This window comes from Heterodontus francisci, chromosome 5 (genome assembly GCF_036365525.1).
Source record: "Heterodontus francisci isolate sHetFra1 chromosome 5, sHetFra1.hap1, whole genome shotgun sequence".
NCBI lineage: Eukaryota > Metazoa > Chordata > Chondrichthyes > Heterodontiformes > Heterodontidae > Heterodontus > Heterodontus francisci.
Window position 1 is genome coordinate 60,517,661 of NC_090375.1, and position 22,739 is coordinate 60,540,399.

General features: G+C 43.8%; 1 protein-coding gene across 1 annotated transcript in view; it reads right to left on the minus strand.

Moving 5' to 3' along the window:
- Positions 1 to 22,739, minus strand: part of dhx30 (DEAH (Asp-Glu-Ala-His) box helicase 30) — a 116,714-nt gene that overhangs the window by 34,190 nt on the left and 59,785 nt on the right. Inside the window, exons 10-11 of the mRNA XM_068031534.1 lie at positions 20,831 to 20,935; positions 19,404 to 19,579 (exon numbers count right to left, since the gene is read on the minus strand). Of these exons, the coding sequence (XP_067887635.1) occupies positions 19,404 to 19,579; positions 20,831 to 20,935 (281 nt within the window). The remainder of the gene's footprint in view (positions 1 to 19,403; positions 19,580 to 20,830; positions 20,936 to 22,739) is intronic.

Sequence of the window (22,739 nt, forward strand, 5' to 3'; positions counted from 1 at the left end):
CAACTCCCTTCACTTGCTTAAAACTGAATTCTTTTCTAACCTTTGCTAATTCTGATGAAAGGTCACAGACCTGAAACATTAACTCTGCTTCTCTTTCCACAGATACTGCCTGACCAGCTGAGTATTTCCTGTACTTAGTTTTATTTCAGATTTCCTCTTTCTGCAGTATTTTGCTTTTATTATGTAAGAGGATTACCCATGCATTGCCCTCACCTTCACCTTTGATGCTATAGTACCCCATAAAATCATTACTCTCTCATATCCTGGCTATTCCCCCCCCAAAAAAACCCTCATCATCACTGCCAGATCTAGCTGGATCACAAAGTACTGCAAGAAAAGCAAAATGCTACAGATGCTGGAATTTTTTTTGAAATAAAACTCTGAAATAAAAACAGAAAATGCTGGAAATACTCAGCAGGACTGGCAGCATCTGCACAGAAATAAACAGCTGAAGTTTCAGGTCTGTGATCTTTCATCAGAATTGGGAAAATTCAGAAATGTAATCGGTTTTGAGCAACTGGAAGGGGGAGGGTGGGGAAAAAGAAGAAAAGGGAAGGTCTGTGATAGGGTGGAGGGCAGGATTGATTAAATGACAGAAGTTTGCATGGTGCAAGGCCAAAGGGTTCATTTCTTATTTTCTACTCAAATTTAGGAAAAGTGAGTGATGGAGCACCTTAACTGTATACATTAGCAGCTTCCTTTTCATGCTGTAAATGCTTTGCCAGCTCCCAGTTTTCCTCAGTCTTTCTGATTCTGGCACTGTCTCACTTTGCTGTAGTTCTGATAAGTCACAGACCTGAAACACGAACTGTTTCTCTCTCCACAGATGCTGCCAGTCCTGAGTATTTCCAGCATTTCTGTTTTTATTTCACAAAGTACGACTGGATCCAGCCCACATCTGCCAAAACTGCTCACGATTCCAGGATCTTCCTGGTATGCAAAGATAACACCCGACTTTTCTCTACTACATACCGTCTCCACAAGTCCAACAAGCGTGAGGAGCTAAAGGACTTCTTTGCCACTAAGATCGAGACCAGCTGCCTCGACCACTTCCCTCCCTTACCCTAGCCAACCGGGTCAAACTTCCTCTAAGCTTCCTCCCTGCAGTAGCCCTGAACTTGCACCTTTCTATCGTTTCTCTCCTATTTCCCCTCATGCCCTCTCCAAGCTCATCTTGTCCATGAGACCCACCTCCTGCTCCCTCAATCCTCTTCCCACTAAATTGCTGACCACCCAGTTTCCCTTATTGGCTTCCATGTTAGCTGATATTGTTAACGATTCTGTCTCCTCAGGTACTGCCCCAGCTCTGCTTCAAACTGTGCCAGGACCAATGTTCTAGCAAACCGTATAACTAGGGAAGTAGAGAGGGCTTTAAATTAAACAAGGGGGCGTGTGGTTAGGGGAGGTGGTAGGGATCAAGCTTGAATAGATGTACCAAATCAAGGGGTAGAGTCAAGGCAGGAGAACGGATTAGTAATTTAGAGTCATAGTCGGAGAGATACAGCACCGAAACAGGCCCTTCGGCCCACCGAATCCATGCCGAACATCAACCACCCATTTATACCAATCCTACATTAATCCCATTTTCACCCTCTCACATCCCCACCTTCCCTCAATTCTCCTACCAGCTACCTAAACTAGGGGCAATTTTGACAATGACCAATTTATCTATCAACTCGCAAGTCTTTGGCATGTAGGAGGAAACTGGAGCACCCAGAGGAAACCCACACGGTTGAAGAAGAACTTGCAAACTCCGCACAGACAGTACCCAGAACCGAATCCGGGTCGCTGAAGCTGTGAGGCTGCGGTGCTAGTCACTGTGCACTGGGAAATGAAGGTCAGACAATGGCAGGAAGGGACAGAGAGAAAAAACCTAAGAACACACCAACAGTCAAGACTAGATGTTACAAAGATAACAAAAAGACAAAACTGAAGGTTCTGTATCTGAATGCATGTAGCATTCAGAACAAAGTAGACGAACTGATAGCGCACATGGAAGTAAATAAATATGATCTGAGAGCCAATATGGAGACATGGCTGAAGAATGACAAAGGATTGGGTCCTGATTATTGAGGGGTATGTGACATTCATGAATATGAAGCTAGGAAAAAGTGGACCGGTAGCACTATTAATCAAGAATGGCATTGGTTCGGGAGATCAGGATGTAGAATCGGTTTGGGTGGGAATGAGGAATAGTAGGGGAAAGAAGTCACCAGTGGAAGTGGTCTACATGCCCCCAAACAGTAATCACAATGTAGGACAAAGTATACAAGAAGAAATATTGGGTGCTTGTGATAAAAGGGATAGCAATAATCATGGGTGATTTTAATCTACATTTAAACTGGAAAAGTCAAATTGCAATAGTAGCCTGGATGAGGAGTTCATAGAATGCTTTCGAGACAATTCCTTACAGCAGCATGTTCTGGAAACAACTGACTGCAAGTTATATTAGACTTGGTATTGTGCAATGTGACATGATTAATTAATGACCTCATAGTTAAGGCACCTCTAGGTAGCAGCGACCACAATATGATTGCATTTGACATCCAGTTTGAAAGAAAGAAGAGTGGGTCTAAGAGCAGTATTTTGAACTTGAATAAGGGTAACTATGTGGGCATGAAAGCTAAGCTAGCTGAAGTGAACTGGGTTACTAGGCTTGGAGATAGATCAATAGAGAAGCAGTGGCAGACATTTAACAGGATATTTCAGAATACTCAGAATATGTATATTCCTTCTCTAAAGAAAAATTCTAAGGGGAGGGAGGACCCACTATCCGTGGTTAACTAAAGAAGTGGGCGGCACAGTGGTGAGCACTGCAGCCTCACAGCTCCAGCGATCCGGGTTCAGTTCTGGGTACTGCCTGTGCGGGGTTTGCAATGTAAATAGGACGAATAGAGGGGAGGCTATGTTGGATTTGGTGCTTGGCAACGAACCAGGCCAGGTGGCAGATCTCTCGGTGGGAGAGCATTTCGGTGATAGTGATCACAATTCCCTGACCTTTACTATAGTCATGGAGAGGGATAGGAGCAGATGGGATGGGAAAATATGTAATTGGGGGAGGGGGAATTACAATACTATTAGGCAGGAACTGGGGAGCTTAAATTGGGAACAGATGTTCTCAGGGAAATGTACGACAGAAATGTGGAGGTTGTTTAGGGAGCACTTGCTGCGACTGCTGGATAGGTTTGTCCTGATGAGGCAAGGAAGGGATGGTAGGGTGAAGGAACCTTGGATGACAAGAGATGTGGAACAGCTAGTCAAGAGGAAGAAGGAAGCTTACTTAAGGTTCAGGAAGCAAGGATCAGAAAGGGCTCTACAGGGTTACAAGGTAGCCAGGAAGGAACTGAAAAATGGACTTAGGAGAGCTAGAAGGGGACATGAAAAAGTCTTGGCGGGTAGGATTAAGGAAAATCCCAAGGCGTTCTACACTTATGTGAGGAACAAGAGGATGGCCAGAGTGAGGGGAGGGCCGATCAGGAATAGTGGAGGGAACTTGTGCCTGGAGTCGGAGGAGGTAGGGGAGGTCCTTAATGAATACTTTGCTTCAGTATTCACTAGTGAGGGGGACCTGGTCGTTTGTGAGGACAGAGTGAAACAGGCTGATATGCTCAAACAGGTTGATGTTAAGAGGGAGGATGTGCTGGAAATTTTGAAAGACATGAGGATAGATAAGTCCCCGGGGCCAGTCGGGATATACCTAAGGTTATTACGGGAAGAGATTGCCGTGCCTTTGGCGATGATCTTTGTGTCTTCACTGTCCACTGGAGTAGTACCAGATGATTGGAGGGTGGCAAATGTTATTCCCTTGTTGAAGAAAGGGAATAGGGATAACCCTGGGAATTACAGACCAGTCAGTCTTACATCGGTGGTGGGCAAATTATTGGAGAGGATTCTGAGAGACAGGATTTATGATTATTTGGAAAAGCATGGTTTGATTAGAGACAGTCAGCATGGCTTTGTGAGGGGCAGCTCATGCCTCACAAGCCTTATTGAAGTCTTTGAAGATGTGACAAAACACATTGATGAAGGAAGAGCAGTGGATGTGGTGTATATGGATTTTAGCAAGGTGTTTGATAAGGTTCCCCATGGTAGGCTCATTCAGAAAGTAAGGAGGCATGGGATTCAGGGAAATTTGGCTGTCTGGATACAGAATTGGCTGGCCCATAGAAGACAGAGGGTGGTAGTAGATGGAAAGTATTCAGCCTGGAGCTCGGTGACCAGTGGTGTTCCGCAGGGACCTGTTCTGGGACCTCTGCTCTTTGTGATTTTTATAAATGACTTGGATGAGGAAGTGGAAGGCTGGGTTAGTAAGTTTGCCGATGACACAAAGGTTGCTGGAGTTGTGGATAGTGTGGAGGGCTGTTGTAGGTTGCAACGGGACATTGACAGGATGCAGAGCTGGGCTGAGAAGTGGCAGATGGAGTTCAACCTGGAAAAGTGTGAAGTGATTCATTTTGGAAGGTCGAATTTGAATGCAGAATACAGGCTTAAAGACAGGATTCTTGGCAGTGTGGAGGAACAGAGGGACCTTGGGGTCCACGTCCATAGATCCCTCAAAGTTGCCACCCAAGTTGATAGGGTTGTTAAGAAGGCGTATGGGGTGTTGGCTTTCATTAACAGGGGGATTGAGTTTAAGAGCCGCGAGGTTATGCTGCAGCTCTATAAAGCCCTGATTAGACCACACTTGGAATATTGTGTTCAGTTCTGGTCGCCTCATTATAGGAAGGATGTGGAAGCTTTAGAGAGGGTGCAGAGGAGATTTACCAGGATGCTGCCTGGACTGGAGGGCATGTCTTGTGAAGAAAGGTTGAGGGAGCTAGGGCTTTTCTCATTGGAGCGAAGAAGGATGAGAGGTGACTTGATAGAGGTGTACAAGATGATGAGAGGCATAGATAGAGTGGATAGCCAGAGACTTTTTCCCAGGGCGGAAAGGGCTATCACCAGGGGGCATAATTTTAAGGTGATTGGAGGAAGGTTTAGGGGAGATGTCAGAGGTAGGTTCTTCACACAGAGTGGTGGGTGCGTGGAATGCACTGCCAGCGGTGGTAGTAGAAGCAGATACATGAGGGACATTTAAGCGACTCTTGGATAGGTACATGGATGATAGTAGACTGAAGGGTATGTAGGTAGTTTGATCTTAGAGTAGGTTAAAGGGTCCGCACAACATCGTGGGCTGAAGGGCCTGTACTGTGCTGTACTGTTCTATGTTCTCCCTGTGACTGCGTGGGTTTCCGCCGGGTGCTCCGGTTTCCTCCCACAGCCAAAGACTTGCAGTTGATAGGTAAATTAGCCATTGTAAATTGCCCCTCGTGTAGATAGGTGGTAGGAGAATGGTGGGGATGTGGTAGGGAATATGGGATTAATGTAGGATTAGTATAAATGGGTGGTTGTTGGTCAGCACAGACTTGGGGGCTGAGGGGCCTGTTTCAGTGCTGTATCTCTAAATAAATAAATAAAGTTAAGGAAAGCATCAAACTTAAGGAAAAGGCATATAATTGTGCAAAGATGAGTGGCAGTTCAGATGACTGATCAGAATATAAACAACGGCAGCAAATGACTAAAAGGTTAATCAGGAGGAAGAAATTAGAGTATGAGATGAAGCTAGCTAGAAATGTAAAAACGGATAGCAACAGTTTCCATAGGTATTTAAAAAGGAAAAAAGTGAGTTTTGGTCCTCAAGAATGTGAGAATGGGGAGTTAATGGTAGATAATAAGGAAATGGCGGATGCAATGAACAAATATGTTGCTTTTGTCTTCACTACAGGGGATACAAAAACATTCCGGCAATAGCTGTAAATCAGGAAGTGGAAATTACAATCACTAGGAAAGCAGTACTAACCAAACTGACGAAGCTACTGGCTGACAAGTCCCCAGGTCCTGGTGGACTTCATCCAAGGGTCTTAAAAGAAGTGGCTAATGAGGTAGTCGATGAGTTGGTGTTAATTTTTCAAAATCTGTTAGATTCTGGTATGGTTCCATCAGAATGGAAAGTAGCAAATATAACCCCTCTATTCAAGAAGCGGGCAGCGGGGAGGGAGAAAACAGGTAACTAAAGGCCAGTGGGCTTGATGTCTGTCGTGGGGTAAGTGTTAGAATTGATCTTAGAAACATAGAAAATAGGAGGCGGCCATTCGGCCCTTCAAGCCTGCTCCGCCATTCATTATGATCATGGCTGATCATCCAACTCAGTAGCCTGTTCCCGCTTTCCCCCCATACCCTTTGATCCCTTTCGCCCCAAGAGCTACATCTAACTCCTTGAAAACATACAATGTTTTGGCCTCAACTGCTTTCTGTGGTAGCAAATTCCACAGGCTCACCACTCTCTGGGTGAAGAAATTTCTCCTCATCTCAGTCTGAAAGGTTTATCCCGTATCCTTAGACTATGACCTCTGGTTCTGGACTCGCCCCACCATCGGGAACATCCTTCCTGCATCTACCCTGTCAATTCCTGATAGAATTTTATAGGTTTCTATGAGATCCGCCCTCACTCTTCTGAACTCCAGCGAATATAATCCTAACCGACTCAATCTCTCCTCAGACCTCAATCCCACCATCCCAGGAATCAGTCTGGTAAACCTTCACTGCACTCCCTCTTTAGCAAGAACATCCTTCCTCAGATAAGGAGACCAAAACTGCACACAATATTCCAGATGTGGCCTCACCAAGGCCCTGTATAATTGCAGCAAGACATCCCTGCTCCTGTACTCGAATCCTCTTGCTTATGAAGGCCAACATACCATTTGCACCTGCGTGTTTACCTTCAGCGACTGGTGTACGAGAACACCCAGGTCTCGCTGCATATTCCCCTCTCCCAATTTATAGCCACTCAGATAATAATCTGCCTTCCTGTTTTTGCTACCAAAGTGAATAACCTCACATTTATCCACATTATACTACATCTGCCATGCATTAGCCCACTCACACAACTTGTCCAAATCACCCTGAAGCCTCTCTGCATCCTCCTCACAACTCACCCTCCCTCCCAGTTTTGTGTCATCTGCAAATTTGGAGATATTACATTTAGTTCCCTCATCTAAATCATTAATATATATTGTGAATAGCTGGAGTCCTAGCACAGATCCCTGCAGTACCCGACTAGTCACTGCCTGCCATTTGGAAAAAGACCCATTTATCCCTACTCTTTGTTTCCTGTCTGCCAACCAATTTTCTATCCATCGCAATACACTACCCCCAATCCCATGCACTTTAATTTTACACGCTAGACTCTAATGTGGGACTTTGACAAAAGCCTTCTGAAAGTCCAAATAAACCACATCTACTGGCTCCCCCTCATCAACTCTACTAGTTACATGCTCGAAGAATTCTAGTAGATATGTCAAGTATGATTTCCCTTTTGTAAATCCATGCTGACTCTGTCCGATTCTATCACTGTTCTCTATGTGCTCTGCTATAAAATCTTTGATAATGGACTGTGGGAACAGAACTATGGGGATAGAACAATGGGAACATTTAAAGTGAGCTGCAGAGGCAGCTTATCAGCAAAAGCAGACTAACAAACATAAACTATCAGGACAGCTGTATACTGCTTAATAATAACCTTTTGTATAACAATCAGCCTAACGGTTCACAAGGAGGTAAGGGGATGGAAAACTGGAGCAAGAAGTCAAAACAAATTGCTAAGACAGGACACCAATCAGGCTTTGACCAGATGAAACTGCAGGGGTCAGTAAACCAAATGGGAACAAAGAGTAGGTGTTACTGATTTGTATGAATAACTATAGTAAGGCTTGATTTGGTGCGAAAGGTTGGTTAGTTCAGTGTTCGTTCAGTCTGTGTGTTGCTTTTAGTTTTAGTTTAGTGCAGTTTAGTGTTAAGTTTTCTGAAGATGTAACAATTAAGTACTGCAATAAAGTTTCTTAAAGCTACAGTTGGACTTCGTCTCTCTTTGTGCAACTAATGAGATCCAACATGGACTGTAGAATTTTCCCCACTGACGTCAGCTGACTGGTCTATAATTCCCTGCTTTCTCTCTACCTCCCTTTTTAAATAGTGGGGTTACATTAGCTACCCTCCAATCTGTAGGAACTGTTCCAGAGTCTATAGAATCTTGAAAGATGACCACCAATGCATCCACTATTTCTAGGGCCACTTCCTTAAGTACTCTGGGATGCAGACCATCAGGCCCTGGGGATTTATCGGCCTTCAATCCCATCAATTTCCCCAACACCATTTCTCTACTAATACTGATTTCCTTCAGTTCCTCCCTCTCACTAAGCCCTGTGTTCCCCAACATTTCTGGTATGTTATTTGTGTCCTCCTTTGTGAAGACAGAACCAAAGTATGCATTTAGCTCGTCAGCCATTTCTTTGTTCCCCATAATAAATTCCCTTGCTTCTGACTGTAAGGGACCTATATTTGTCTTCACCAATCTTTTTCTCTTCACATACCGATAGAAACTTTTACAGTCAGTTTTTTATGTTCCCCGCAAGCTTACTCTCGTACTCTATTTTCCCCTTCTTAATCAATCCCTTGGTCCTCCTTTGCTGAATTCTAAACTGCTCCCAATCCTCAGGTCTGTTGTTTTTTCTGGCGAATTTGTTTGCCTCTTCCCTAAATCTAATGCTATCTCCAACTTCCCTGGTCAGCCATGGCTTGGCTACTTTTCCCATTTTACTTTTGCGCCAGATAGGAATAAACAATTGTTGCAGTTCATCCATGCGCTCGTTGAATGTTTGCCATTGCCTATCCACCGTCATCCCTTTAAGTAACGTCTCCCAATCCATCATAGCCAACTGGCACCTCATACCTTCGCAGTTTCCTTTATTAAGATTCAGGACCCTAGTCTCAGAATCAACTATGTCACTCTCCATCTTGATGAAGAATTCTATTATATTATGGTCGCTCATCCCCAAGGGGTCTCGCACAACTAAATTGTCAATTATTCCTTTCTCATTACACAATAACCAGTCTAGGACGGCCTGTTCTCTAGTTGGTTCATCAACATATTGGTCCAGAAAACCATCCCGTATACACTCCATGAATTCCTCCTCTACGGTATTGTGACTAATTTGATTTGCCCAATCTACATGCAGATGAAAGTCACCCACAATTACAGATTCCTTTATTGCATGTGTCTCTAATTTCCTGTTTAATGCCATTCCCAACATCACCACTACAGTTTGGGGGTCTATGTACAACCCCCACTAACATTTTTTGCCCCTTTGTTTCACAGCTCTACCCATACAGATTCCACATTGTTACAGCTAATATCCTTCCTCACTATTGTACTAATTTCCTCTTTAACCAGCAATGCACCTCCACCGCCTTTTACTTTTTGTCTGTCCTTCCTAAATATTGAATACCCCTGGGTGTTCATTTCCCATCCCTGGTCACCCTGCAGCCATGTCTCCGTAATCCCGACTATATCATTCCCGTTGATATCTATTTGCGTGATTAATTCATTCACTTTATTGCGAATGCTCCGCGTGTTGAGGCACAAAGCCTTAAGGCTTGTCTTTTTAACATTACTTGTCCCCTTCCCACTATTTTTCACTGTGGCCCTGTTTGATTCTGGCCCTTGAGTTCTCTGCCAATCACTTTTCTTATTCCCCTGTCTTTTGTTCTTGTCCTTGATCTCCACCACCCCCCCCCGACCCCCATCTCCTCTGACTCCTTGCAAACGTTCCCACCCCCTTGTCATTTCAGTTTAAACCCTCCCCAACCACTCTAGCAAATACTCCCCCGAGGACATCAGTCCCGGTCCTGCCCAGGTGCAACCCATCCAGTTGGGACTGGTCCCACCTCCCCCAGAACTGGTCCCAATGTCCCAGGAATCTAAAACCCTCCCCCCTCACACCATCTCTTCAGCCACGTATTCATCTGATATATCCTGCTATGTCTACTCTGACTAGCACGTGGCACTGGTAAGTAATCCTGAGATCACTAGCTTTGAGGTCCTACTTTTCAAATTACTTCCTAACTCCCTAGATTCTGCTTTTAGGACCTCATCTTTTTTTTTAAACCTATGTCGTTTGCACCAATGTGTACCATGTTCACCCTCCCCCTTCAGAATGTCCTGTAACCGCTCTGAGACATCCTTGACCTCATTAAGGTCAACCTCATTAAGGAAGTTGTATCTGACACTTAGAAAAACTCACGGTAATCAGGAATAGTCAGCATGGTTTTGTGAAAGGGAAATCATGTTTAACCAATTTGTTGGAGTCCTTGGAAGGCGTGTGGATAAAGGGGAGCTTGTTGACATACTGTACTTGGATTTCCAGAAGGCATTTGACAAAGTGCCACATAAAAAGGTTATTGCGCAAAGAATTTTGCTCATGGTGTAGGGGGTAACATACTGGCATGGATAGAAGATTGGCTGGCTGGCAGAAAACAAAGAGTATGCATAAATAGGTCCTTTTCTGACTGGCAGGATGTGACGAGTGGAGTCCCACAGGGGTCTGTGCTGGGGTCTCAACTTTTTACAATTTATATCAATGACTTAGATGAGGGAGCAATGGCATGGAAGATAAGTTTGCAGATGACACAAAGATAGGTAGGAAATTATGTTGTGAAGAGGACCTAAAGAGGTTGCAGACCAATATAGATAGGTGAGTGAGTGGGCAAAAATCTGGCAGATGAGGTATAATGTGGGAAAATGCAAAGTTGTTCACTTTGGCGGGAAGAATAAAAAAAGCAGAGTATTACTTAAACGGAGAACAACTGCAGAATTCCGAAGTGCAGAGGGATCCAGGTGTTCTAGTGCAGGAGTCACAAAAAGTTAGTTTGCAGGTACAGCAGGTAATAAAGAAGGCTAATGGAATGCTTTCAATTATTACGAGAGGAAATGAAAATAAAACAAGGATGTCATGCTTAGGTTATACAGGGCATTGGTGAGGCAACATCTCGAATACGGTGTGTAGTTCTGGTCTCCTTATTGAAGGAAGGATGTAAATTCGTTGGAGGCAGTTCAGAGGAGGTTTACTAAATTGATACTTGGAATGAGCGAGGTCTCTTATGAGGAATGGTTGGACAGACTGGGCTTGTTTTCAGTGGAGTTTGGAAGACTGAGGGGAGACTTGATTGACGTTTATAAGATCCTGAACGGTCATCGAGTCAGAGTCATACAGCACAGAAACAGGCCCTTCGGCCCACCGCGTCCATGCCGACCATAATGCCTATCTATACTAATCCCACATGCCTGCATTAATTACATATCCCTCTATGCCTTGCTCATTCAATACCTGTCCAGATGTCTCTTAAATGTTGCTACTGTTCCTGCCTCCACCACTTCCTCTGGCAGCTCATTCCAGATACCCACTATTCTTTGTGTGAAAAATTTACCCCTTTGATCCCCTTTAAACCTCCTCCCTCTCACCTTAAATCTATGCCCTCTAGTTTTAGTCACCCCTACCGTGGGAAACAAACTCTGGCTATCTACCCTATCTATGCCTCTCATAATTTTATATACCTCTATCATGTCCCCTCTCAGCCTCCTTTGCTCCAGGGAAAACAGACCCAGCCTATCCAATCTCTCTTTATAACTCAAGCCCTCCAAACCAGGCAACATCCTTGTGAATCTTTTCTGCACCCTCTCTAGCTTAATCACATCTTTCCTGTAGTGCGGTGACCAGAACCTTAGACAACCTTCTTCACTGTCCACTATACCACCAATTTTGGTGTCATCTGCAAACTTACTAATCATGCCCCCAACATTCACATCTAAGTCATTAATATATATGACAAACAACAGAGGGCCCAGCACCGATCCCTGCAGCACACTACTGGTCACCGGCCTCCAATCTGAAAAACAACCCTCCACTACCACCCTCTGTCTCCTATCACCAAGCCAACTTTGTATCCAATTTGCTAGCTCATCCTGGATCCCATGTGTTCGAATCTTCTGGACCAGCCTACCATGCGGGACCTTGTCAAAGGCCTCGCTGAAGTCCATGTAGACAACGTCCATCACCTTGCCCTCGTAAATCCTCTTGGTCACCTCCTCGAAAAACTCTATCAAATTCGTGAGACATGATTTCCCATGCACAAAGCCACACTGACTCTCCCTAATCAGACCATGCCTTTCCAGATGCATATAAATCCTGTCTGTCAGAATCCCTTCCAATAACTTTCCCACCACTGATGTAAGGCTCACTGGCCTGTCGTTCCCTGGCATATCCCTGCTGCCTTCCTTAAATAAAGGCACATTAGCTATCCTCCAGTCTTCCAGTACATCACCCGGGGCTAACGATGTTACAAAAATCTCTGCCAGGGCCCCAGCAATCTCCTCCCTTGCTTGCCATAGCATCCTAGGATACACCTGGTCAGGCCCTGGGGTCTAGACAAGTTGGATGTGGAAAGAATGTTTCCTCTTGTGGGTGAGTCCAGACTAAAGGGCACTGTTTTAAAATTAGGGGTTGCCCTTTTAGGACAGAGATAAGGAGAATTGTTTTCTCTGAGGGTTGTGCAACTTTGGAACTCTGTGCCTCAGAAGGTGGTGGAGGCAGGGTCATTGAATATTTTTAAGGCAGAGGTAGACAGATTCTTGTTAGGCAAGGGAATCAAGGGTTATCGGGGTAGATGGGAGTGTGAAATTCTTAACACAAACAGATCAGCCATGATCTTACTGAATGGCAAAGCAGGCTCAAGGGGCCGAATGGCCTACTTCTGCTCCTAATTTGTATGTTCGCATGTAAATCTCTCATCAAAGTAACAAATGATATCCTATGTGACTGCGACAAAGGTAAACTATTCGTTCATGTCCTTTCCAACCTGCCTGCAGCCGAGAGCATCACTGCAGACTACGCCATCCTCCTCCAACGCCTCTCCACCAACGCCCAGCTGGGTGGAACTGTAGTCACCTAGTTTCATTCTTATCTATCCAGTCATAGCCATGGCTACTATGTAGCCATTGTGTTCCTATGGATAGTGTGGGACAAAAGCACTGAAATGGAAGATCAGCCATGATCGCATTGAATGGCGGGGCAGGCTCGATGGGCTGAATGGCCTACTCCTGTTCCTATGTACTCTTCATGCTCTAGCAACGTTACCTCTTAGATCTATCCTCGGCCCCCTCCTCTTCCTTATCTACATGATGCCCCTCGATGACATCATCTGAATACACAGCATCTGTTTCCACATGTACATTGACGACAATCAGTTCTACCTCACTATCATCTCTAAATTATCAGACTACTTGTCCAACACCCAGTACTGGATGAGCAGAAATTTCCTCCAATCAAATATTGGAAAGACTAAAGCCATAGTCTTTGGTGCCCGCCACAAACTCTGTTCCCTAGCCATCGACTCCATCCCTCACCCTCGTAATTGTCTGAGGCCGAACCAGACTGCTCGCAACCTTGATTTCATATATGACCCCAAGATGAGCTTCCAAACAAATATTCACACCACCAAGAACTGCTTAATTCCATCTCCAACACATCACACGACTCTGCTCCTGCCTCAGCTCTTCTGCTGCTAAAACCTTCACCTATGCCTTTCTTACCTCTAGACTTGACTATGCAAAGGCACTCCCGTGTTCTACCCTTCATAAACTTAAGTTCATCCAAAACTCTTCCCTGACTTGCACCAAGTCCTGTTCCCCTATCACCCCTATGCTCACTGACCTATATATTTTTTTATTCTTTGTTTTGCAAAACCTGTGCAATGTAAGTCAAAATTATCACTTGAATCTTTAACAAGAGTTTATGTTTAAATAGAGCCCAACTTGACTGTGTGCGTAGAAATTAACTTGTTTATTTTTACCTTTTTTGTCTTAGACTTTGATGCTATATTACTGTCAATTTGAGAACCATTCTCAATTTTTATTCTGTATAGTGAGTTTATTACTGCATATTGCTGCCAGCATTTGTTGCCCACCCCTAATTACCCTGGACAACTGAGTGGCTTGCTAGGCCATTTTAGAGGGCAGTTAAAAGTCAACCACATTGCTGTGGGTCTGGAGTCACATGTACCAGACCAGGTAAAGTAGACAGATTTCCTTCCCTGAAGGACATTAGTGAACCGGAAGGGTTTTTACAACAACTGATAGTTTCATGACTCCATTACTGAGACTAGCTTTCAATTGCAGATTTTTATCAATTAACTGAATTTAAATTCCACCAGCTGCTGTGGTGGGATTTGAACCACTGTCCCCAGGGCATTAGCCTGGGCCTCTGGATTACTAGTTCAGTGACAGTCCCACTACACCACCGTCTCCCCCAAGGTGAGAAATAGGAGGGGGCCAAGGATAGGTCCTTAGGGGTATACCAGAGGTAACTGTGCAGGAGTGGGAAGAGAAGCTATTGCAGGTAACTCTATGGCTATTAGATAGATATGAATGGAACCAGGCGAGTGCGGTTCCACCCAGCCAGACAATGGTTGACAGGTTTTGCAGGAAGATGGTGTGGTTACCATGTTAAAGACTGCAGAGGGGTCGAAAAGGACAAGGAGAGATAGTTTCTTGTCGTCACAGTCTCATAGGATGTCATTTATAACTAAGAACATTCTACATTCCAGGGAATACATGGTACCCCAGATGTGATCTATCCAGTGCTTTGCACAGTTGCAGCAAAACTTCCTTCCCTTTATATTCTAGCTTTCTTGTTATAAAGACTAACATTTCATTAACCTGTTTGATTAATTTTTGTACCTGACTACTATGTTTTACTGATCTCTGAACATGATCCCTTAAATCTCCTTGGACCTCCACTGTGCCCAGCTTACCATTTAAAAGATGGATGACCTCACACTTAGCTGTGTCGAAATCCATCTGCTATAGTTTTGTCCACTCACCTAATCTATTAATGTCGCTTTGTCATTTCGTCTACACAACTTACTATGCCACCAATCTGCGTGTTACCGGCAAACTTGAAAATATGGCTCTCTATATTATCTAAGTTATTAATATAGTGAATAGATGAGGCCCCAGCAGAGAGCTTGTGGGACACCACTAATCACTTCATTCCAATTCAAAAACATATCCCATCATCCCTATTTTTGACTTTTACTGCCTAACCAATCTCCTAACCATATCAATAGCTTGTATTCAAATCCATGAATGTAAATTTTAGCCAGTAGTTTCTTAGGTGGAACCTTATCCAGTGCCCCCTGGAAGTCCATTTAAACATCCGTAGACATTACCTTACAATAATTATTCCCTCAAAAAATTTAATTAGGTTCATTAGACATGACCTACCCTTCACAAATCTATGTTGACTCTCTCTAATCAGCTCAAATTGTTTCAAGTGCTCAGATACACTATCCTTAATTACTGATTCCAATAACTTTCCACAACAGATCTTCGACATTTATAGATGTTAGACTTTTTTTTCTCTCACACCTTTTTTAAATAATGGAGTTAACATTTGCAATTTTCCAATCAAGAGATGATTCTGGAATCGAGCACGCTTTGGAAGATTATGGCTAAAGCATCTGTAATTTCCTCACCTAGGTCCTTTAAAACCCTAGGGCTGGAAACCATTAGGTCCTGAGAATTTGTCAATGTTTAATACGATTATTTTTTCTAATACTGTTTTCTTTATGTTACTTTAATGAGTTTCAGTCCGAGATTCATTAGTAGTTTCCCTGGAATAACAGACATATTTTCCTCTTCCTCTACTGTGAAGAGGGACACAAAGTAATTATTAACAAGTCTGCTATTTCTTTATTTTAAATTGCATTATCAGCAATGTTTTTAAAAGGCCTATTTTATCCTTGACGACCCTTTTTCTTCTAATATAATTGCAGAAAATTGTGTTAGTCTTGATATACCTTGAAAGTTTCTCTTCATATTTGCTGTATTCATCTCTCTCTCTCATTTCCCTGGGTCTACACTATTCTTTATACTTTCGTATGCTCTTATCTTCAGTTTTAAGTTATCCCCCACCTCCGTTGTCGACTATGGCTGTTTTCATAGATTGATTACAGCACAGAAGCATAACATTTGGCCCATTGTGTCCATGCCAGCTCTCTGCAAGAGCAACTCAGCTAATCCCATGCCCTTTCCCCATAGCCCTGCAAATCTTCTCTCTTCAGGTACTTATCCAATTCCCTTTTGTAAGCCACAGTTCAACCTGCCTCCACCACACTGTCAGGCAGTGCATTCCAGATCCTAACAATCTGCTGCATAAAAAAGCTTTTCAAGTCATCGATGGTTCTTTTACCAAGCACCTTAAAGATGTGTTCTCTGGTTCTCGGCCCTTCCGCCAATGGGAACAGTTTCTCTTTATCTACTATGTCTACACTCCTCACAATTTTTTACATCCCTATAAAATCTCTTCTCAACCTTCTCTTTTCTAAGGCGAACAAACCCACCTTCTCCAATCTACCCATGTAACTGAAGTCCCTCATCGCTGGAACCATTCTGTACCCTCTCTAAAGTCTTCACATTTTTCCTAAAGTGTGGTGCCCAGAATTGTATACAATACTCCAGTTGAAGCCAAACCAGCGTTTTATAAAGGTCATCATAACTTCCTTGCTTTTGTACTTTATGCTTCTATCCATAAAGCCCAGAATCCTGTAGGTCTTTTTAACCACTTTCTCAATCAGCCCTGCCACCTTCAACAATTTGTGCACATAACTTCCCAGGTCTCTGTTCCTGCACCCCCTTTAGAATTGTATCCTTTAGTTTAGAGTGACCCTGCCTCTGGGGAAGAGAGTTCCAAAGACTCTCAACCTTCGTTCTTCCTACCAAAGGGTATCACTTTACTCCACATTCACATATATGCATAGTAACCCTAATTCACACTTCATTACTTCCCCTCTTACTCTGACCACACCTAATAACTTACTATTTCCTATGCTAGTGCAATCTGTCTCTCCCAATTTTCTATGTACCTTGGTATTCCTCTCCTGTATTATCTCCTGGTTCCCACACCCCTGCCAAGTTAGTTTAAAACCTCCCCAACAGCATGAGCAAATCACTTACAAGGAAATTTGTCCAAGCTCTGTTCAGGTGCAACCCCCTCCGGTCTGTACAGGTCCCATCTTCTCCAGAACTGGTCCCAGTGTCCAAGGAATCTAAACCCCTCCCTCCTGCACCATCTTTCCGGCCATGCATTCATTGGTTCTACCCTCCTATTGCTATACTCATTTGCACATGATATACGGGAGTAATCTGTAGATTACTACTTTTGAGGTCCTGCTTGCTAATTTCTTACCGAGCTCCCTAAACTCTGCCTGCAAGACCACACCCCTCGCAAACAAAATGGGCTGTGGCCTCTTTCTGTGCCGTAAACCTTCTATGATTCCTACTTATGTCGTTGGTACCAATATGGACCACGATTGCTGGCTGTTCACTCTTCCCCCACAGGGTGCTTTGCAGCAGGTCAGTGACATCTTTGACCGTGGCACCAGGTAGGCAACACAACAACCTGGATTTGCATCTGCGGCCAGAGAAACAGTTGTCTATTCCCCTAACTATCGAATCTCCTATCATTATTTTTCTTCCAGTCTTCTTTGTGTGCCCCTGTGCAGCTGAGCCAGCCATGGTGCCATGGGCCTGGCTCTGGCTGCACTCACGACAGAACATGTATACAAACATACGAATAAAGAGCAGTAGGCCATTCGGCCCCTTCGAGCCTGCTCTGCCATTTAATAAGATCATGGCTGATCTGATTGTGGCCTCGACTCCACTTTCCTACCTACCCCCAATACCCTTTGACTCGCTTGGGAGTCAGGAATTTATCTACCTCTGCCTTAAAAACATTCAATAACCCTGCCTCTACCAGTCTCTGGGGAAAGAGAGTTCCAGAGACTCTCACCAACCCTCAGAGAAAAGAATTTCTTCTAAACTCCGTCTTAAATGGGCGACCCCTTATTTTTAAGCTGTGTCCCCTAGTTCTAGACTCCTACATGGGGAAACATCCTTTCAGCATCCACCCTGTCAAGTCCCCTCAGGATTTTACATGTTTCAATAAGATGACCTCTCGTTCGTCTAAACTCCAATGGATAGATCCAACTTGTCCAACCACTCCTCATAAGGTAACCACCCCTCATCCCAGGTATCAGTTGAGCGAACATTCTCTGCACTGCCTCTAGCATTTATACTCTTTCTCAAATAAGGAGACCAAAACTGCACACAGTACTCCAGATGTGGTCTCACGAATACCCTATACAACAGTAGCAAAACATCCCTACTTTTATATTCCATTCCCCTTGCAATAAACAACAACATTCTATTTGTCTTCCTAATTATTTGCTGTATCTGTATACCGTGCCACTTCACTATACTTCCTGCCATGCCAAAGTGGATAATTCGTATTTTCCCACATTATATTCCATTTGTCAAATTTTGTCCACTCACTTAAGCTATCTATATCCCTTTGCAGACTCCTTATGTCCTCTTCACAACTTACCTTCCTACCTATCTATGTGCCATCAGTAAATTTAGCAACGATTACATTCTGTCTCTTCATCCAAGTCATCCCTTTGACACTCCACTAGTTACAAACCCGAAAATGCCCCACTCTGTTTCCTGTTTGCCAACCAGTCCTTAATCCATGCCAATATGTCACTCCCTACACCATGATTTCTTATTTTGCTTCGTAACCTTTGATGTGGCACCTTGTCAAATGCCTTTTGGAAATCCAAGTACACCACATCTCCTTTATCCACGTTGTTTGTTACTTCGTCAAAGAACTCCAATAAATTACTCAAACATGATTTCCCTTTCACAAAACCACGTTGACTCTCCCAGATTGTTGCAAATGCTTCAGCCTTAACTTTTGCACTGATGTGCTGGGCTCCCCCCATCATTGAGAATGGGAATATTTGTGGAGCCTCCTCCTCCTGCTGGATGTGGCAGGACTGCAGACCTTAGATCTGATCCATTGGTTGTGGGATCACGTCACTCTATCGCATGCTGCTTCCGCTGTTTGGCACGCAAATAGTCCTGGGTTGTAGCTTCACCAGGTTGACACCTCATTTTGAGGTATGCCTGGTGCTGTCTCGGCATGTTCTCCGGCACTCTTCATTGAACCAGGATTGATTCCCTGGCTTGATGGTAATGGTAGCATGGGGGAATATGCCGGGCCATGAGGTTACAGATTGTGGTCGAGTACAATTCTGCGGCTGCTGAAGGCCCACAGCGTCTCATGGATGCCCAGTTTTGAGTTGGCTGTTTACTTGAATCAGAAAAATTTGCAGGGTAATGGAGGAAACTAAACTGGGACTAGTTGGATAGATCTTTCAAAGAGCTGGCACAGGCACAATTAGCTTAATGGCCTCCTGCTATGCAGCAATATTCTATGATCTATGACAACTATTATGTTGACAAACGCAGCAGACAATTTGCATGCAGGTTCCTGTTTCAATTACTTAAGTCCATTCCAAGTATTGACCACTTTGTGAGATGATGATTTTCCTATCAATTCTAAATTTGTCATCTTTTAATTTGAACAGCTGTCCTCTACTCTCGCAAAATAATTTTAAACAACCCAGGTTACCTTTGTCCTCAGATCGTAGCGCTGCTCCTTGTGACACCCTGTGTCGACGACATGTGTGATATCATCAATAGTTATTGAGGTCTCTGCAATGTTTGTGGCTAGGACAATTTTCCTCATCCCAGGGGGCGGCTGATGGAAGATCTCTTGCTGATCCATCACAGGGATGTTGGAGTGAACTGTGAGAAGAGATGACATATACTTAAACAATGCCTTATACCACCTCTTGTAAACATCTCATCGTGCTTCAGATATAATGATTTGCTCTGACAGGCAGTGACTGCTGTCATGTAGACAAAGTCCACTGAGAATTTGCACACTAACATCTGGAAAAACAGCAGCAAAATATTGACAATCTGGGTCTTTTTTCTCTTGAAGAGAGACTGAGGGGATACAGTGTAAGTACTTAAAATTGTGAAACATTTGGACAAATTGGATCCAAATAAGCTTTTCGGCTGTGTACAGAATTTAAGCACGAAGGGTTATATTTACAAACAAATAAAAATAGGAAATGCAGAAGGAACTTTCTTTACTGAAAGAGTGGTAATTATGTGGAACAGATTACTGGCACGGGTGGTGGAAAAAGAAAACTCAAACTCCCGCAAATGACTGCAGAGATACTTTGTGAATGATAAGGGGATACAAGTAAAACTTACTCCAATATGGATGAGTTTACTGCTGCGAGCAATGCTAACACACTCATTTGGTTTTCCATGTCAAAGACTGGCCTGGTTTAATTTACTGTCTCAATCTCGGCTGTAATTTCTTGTCCCTTTTCCCCCGCTACACCTCTTTTCCCAAAGGGGTTGACTCTTGCGGGACTCCAGCTCCACAAGCACTGGCCACCTTTCACTACTTTGCACAAGTGGCCATTCTTCACATACCAACTGCAAGCCAAATACTGACAGGTTATTTGACTGTGGGTGCCATCACAGATAAGCCTCAACAGGGGTGCACACACTTTCCAGTAGGAGTCACTAAACAGTGATCAGTAGGAGAACTGGCGGCAAGTTTTCACTTTCCTGACGCACTGCAGTCATCTATAATGCCTCTACTATTGTTCCTAGCTATTTTACATTGGACCTTCCTGGTTACATGGCTCAGAAACAGTCACACAATCCCTCACAGCCAGAGGTAGATACCTATAAAAGTACACAAAATGGTTGAGATTTCCTGTTTGTCACAATAATGACATTAGTAACACAGACAAAATGCCTCAAGTATATTGCGAAAACTGGCTCCTATCATTCTAATCGGCAAGGATATGATGTTCAGTCTTCCCATCACTGGTGATGCTGTGGTTCCAGTCATCCACTTTTATCTGTCATTTTGGTCAGAAGAAAACACAACATTTCCTCTGATTAACTGGGAGGACACCCACAGGAGATTCACTTGTTTCCTTAATGCACGGAGTTTACATAGACACTCACCGGGTAAAATGATGTAGTTTTCTTTCCTAGTTGAAAGGCGTTCCTCGAGTTTCTGCTGAACCCCTCGCATCTCCTGCCACCCTGGCAAGAAGCACAAGATTCCACCTGCAACACAAATGTATGACAGGAGGTTAACTAATGGCTGAGTGAGAAACAGTCTGGTTTCTATCACATCACTTCCCCAGCACCACCCACTCCCACTGTCTCCTCTTCTCTATTAAAAGTAGCAACTGTTGCTGAGTGCAGAGAGCTTTTCTGTACTGTTTCCAAGTGGTGATTCTTTAACAGCAAGAGTTGGTTGAATATTCAATCATGAAGTGCATCATAGCCAGGTCCAAAGCTTTCACCCACATAGTGCATTCCACCAAGGCAGAGTCACTTGATTTGGATGAGGTATTGGTTGATTTTTTTCCCCATCCTAAAGCCTACAGATGTTGAAGTCAATTGTACAGTGCTGACTGGGATCAGTCAATGCAGCACAAGCTAGGAACACAATGGGGTACCTGTAAAGTTCAGGACAAAATCAGGTCGTGCTCTCACATCCTGAGCCAGAAGACAGTACACATCACACAGTGTTCCCACCTCCAGTGACAAAGCTGTAGCTGGCTGTACTTGCTCCCACCTATGTTGCACAGCTCAGTTTCCTCAACACACAACTCACTCTCAGACAGAAACTATAACTGCACTGCTGAGAGTTTTGCACAGTGCATGTGGACATGTATGGACATTTCACACACATCAATACACTTTACTAAAACCCAGTGCTGGCACAGACAAGGATAATAAAAGCATATGTCAACATTCAAGATTAAATTGGATAGGTGGATGAAGGACAAGGGGTTAAGTGGATATGGGAACAGGGTGGGTAAATGTGGGTAGAACCATTTATTCACCTGAAGGGCAAATACCAACATGGACTGTTGGGCTGGATAACCTGTTTCCATATTGTAACGTCTATGTATTTCCCACATTTTAAAACCACACTAAACAAGGCATTCAACCAGCTGCTGGGTAAAGCTTTAAACACATCCATTTACAGCACTAAAGTGGAAACTGGGTCTCTGTACTGGCTTTGGCTGAGCAGCCCCGGCATGCTGAAGGCATGACTCATGCTGGGATCCTGCCCAAAATTCTTAACATGAGCCCAGAAGCTGAGTGTCAGCGTGAGGTAACATAGGAATCGCTAGACAGAAAAACACCAAGGTTCATCTAGTTTGCCTTTTACATTCTGGTAATTGCATGATACAATGATAATAGAGTTGTTTACTTACCATAAAAATCAATCTCTTCTCAATCAGACTACAACAAACCCAGACTTCAGGCGAGGAACACCTCAGTGGTGGAAAGTTTTGGGAACCATAGTTCCAATGTCAGGTGTTCCTCCCAAGCATGCTACATTTAGCATATGTCATGTCTCATAACTATAATGATTGCAGCCTAATCCAACCCTGTCTACATAAGATATTGACATCTACCGGATGAGGACCCGCACAACCTAAACTGATTCATTGCTCTTCACTAGTGCACAAGCGGCAGAGGCAATAGCTACACATTAACAGCAGCAGCTCATATTTATAAAGCACCTTTAACATAATAAAACATTGAGGTGCGTCACAGGAGAGCATTATAAAACAAAATTTGACACCAAGCCACGCAAGGACATATACGGGCAGATGAACAAAAGCTTGATCAGAGGTAGGTTTTAAGGAGCATCTTAAAAGAGGCAAGACAAATAGAGAGATGGAGAGGTTTAGGGAGGGAACTGCAGAGCTTAGGGCCTTGGTAGCTGAAGGCTACCAAGGTGGAGTGATTAAAATCTGGGATGCTCAAGAGGCCAGAATTAGAGGACTGCAGGTATCTGAGGGTTGAGGGCCTGAAGGAAATTAGAGATGAGGAGGGCCACAGAGGT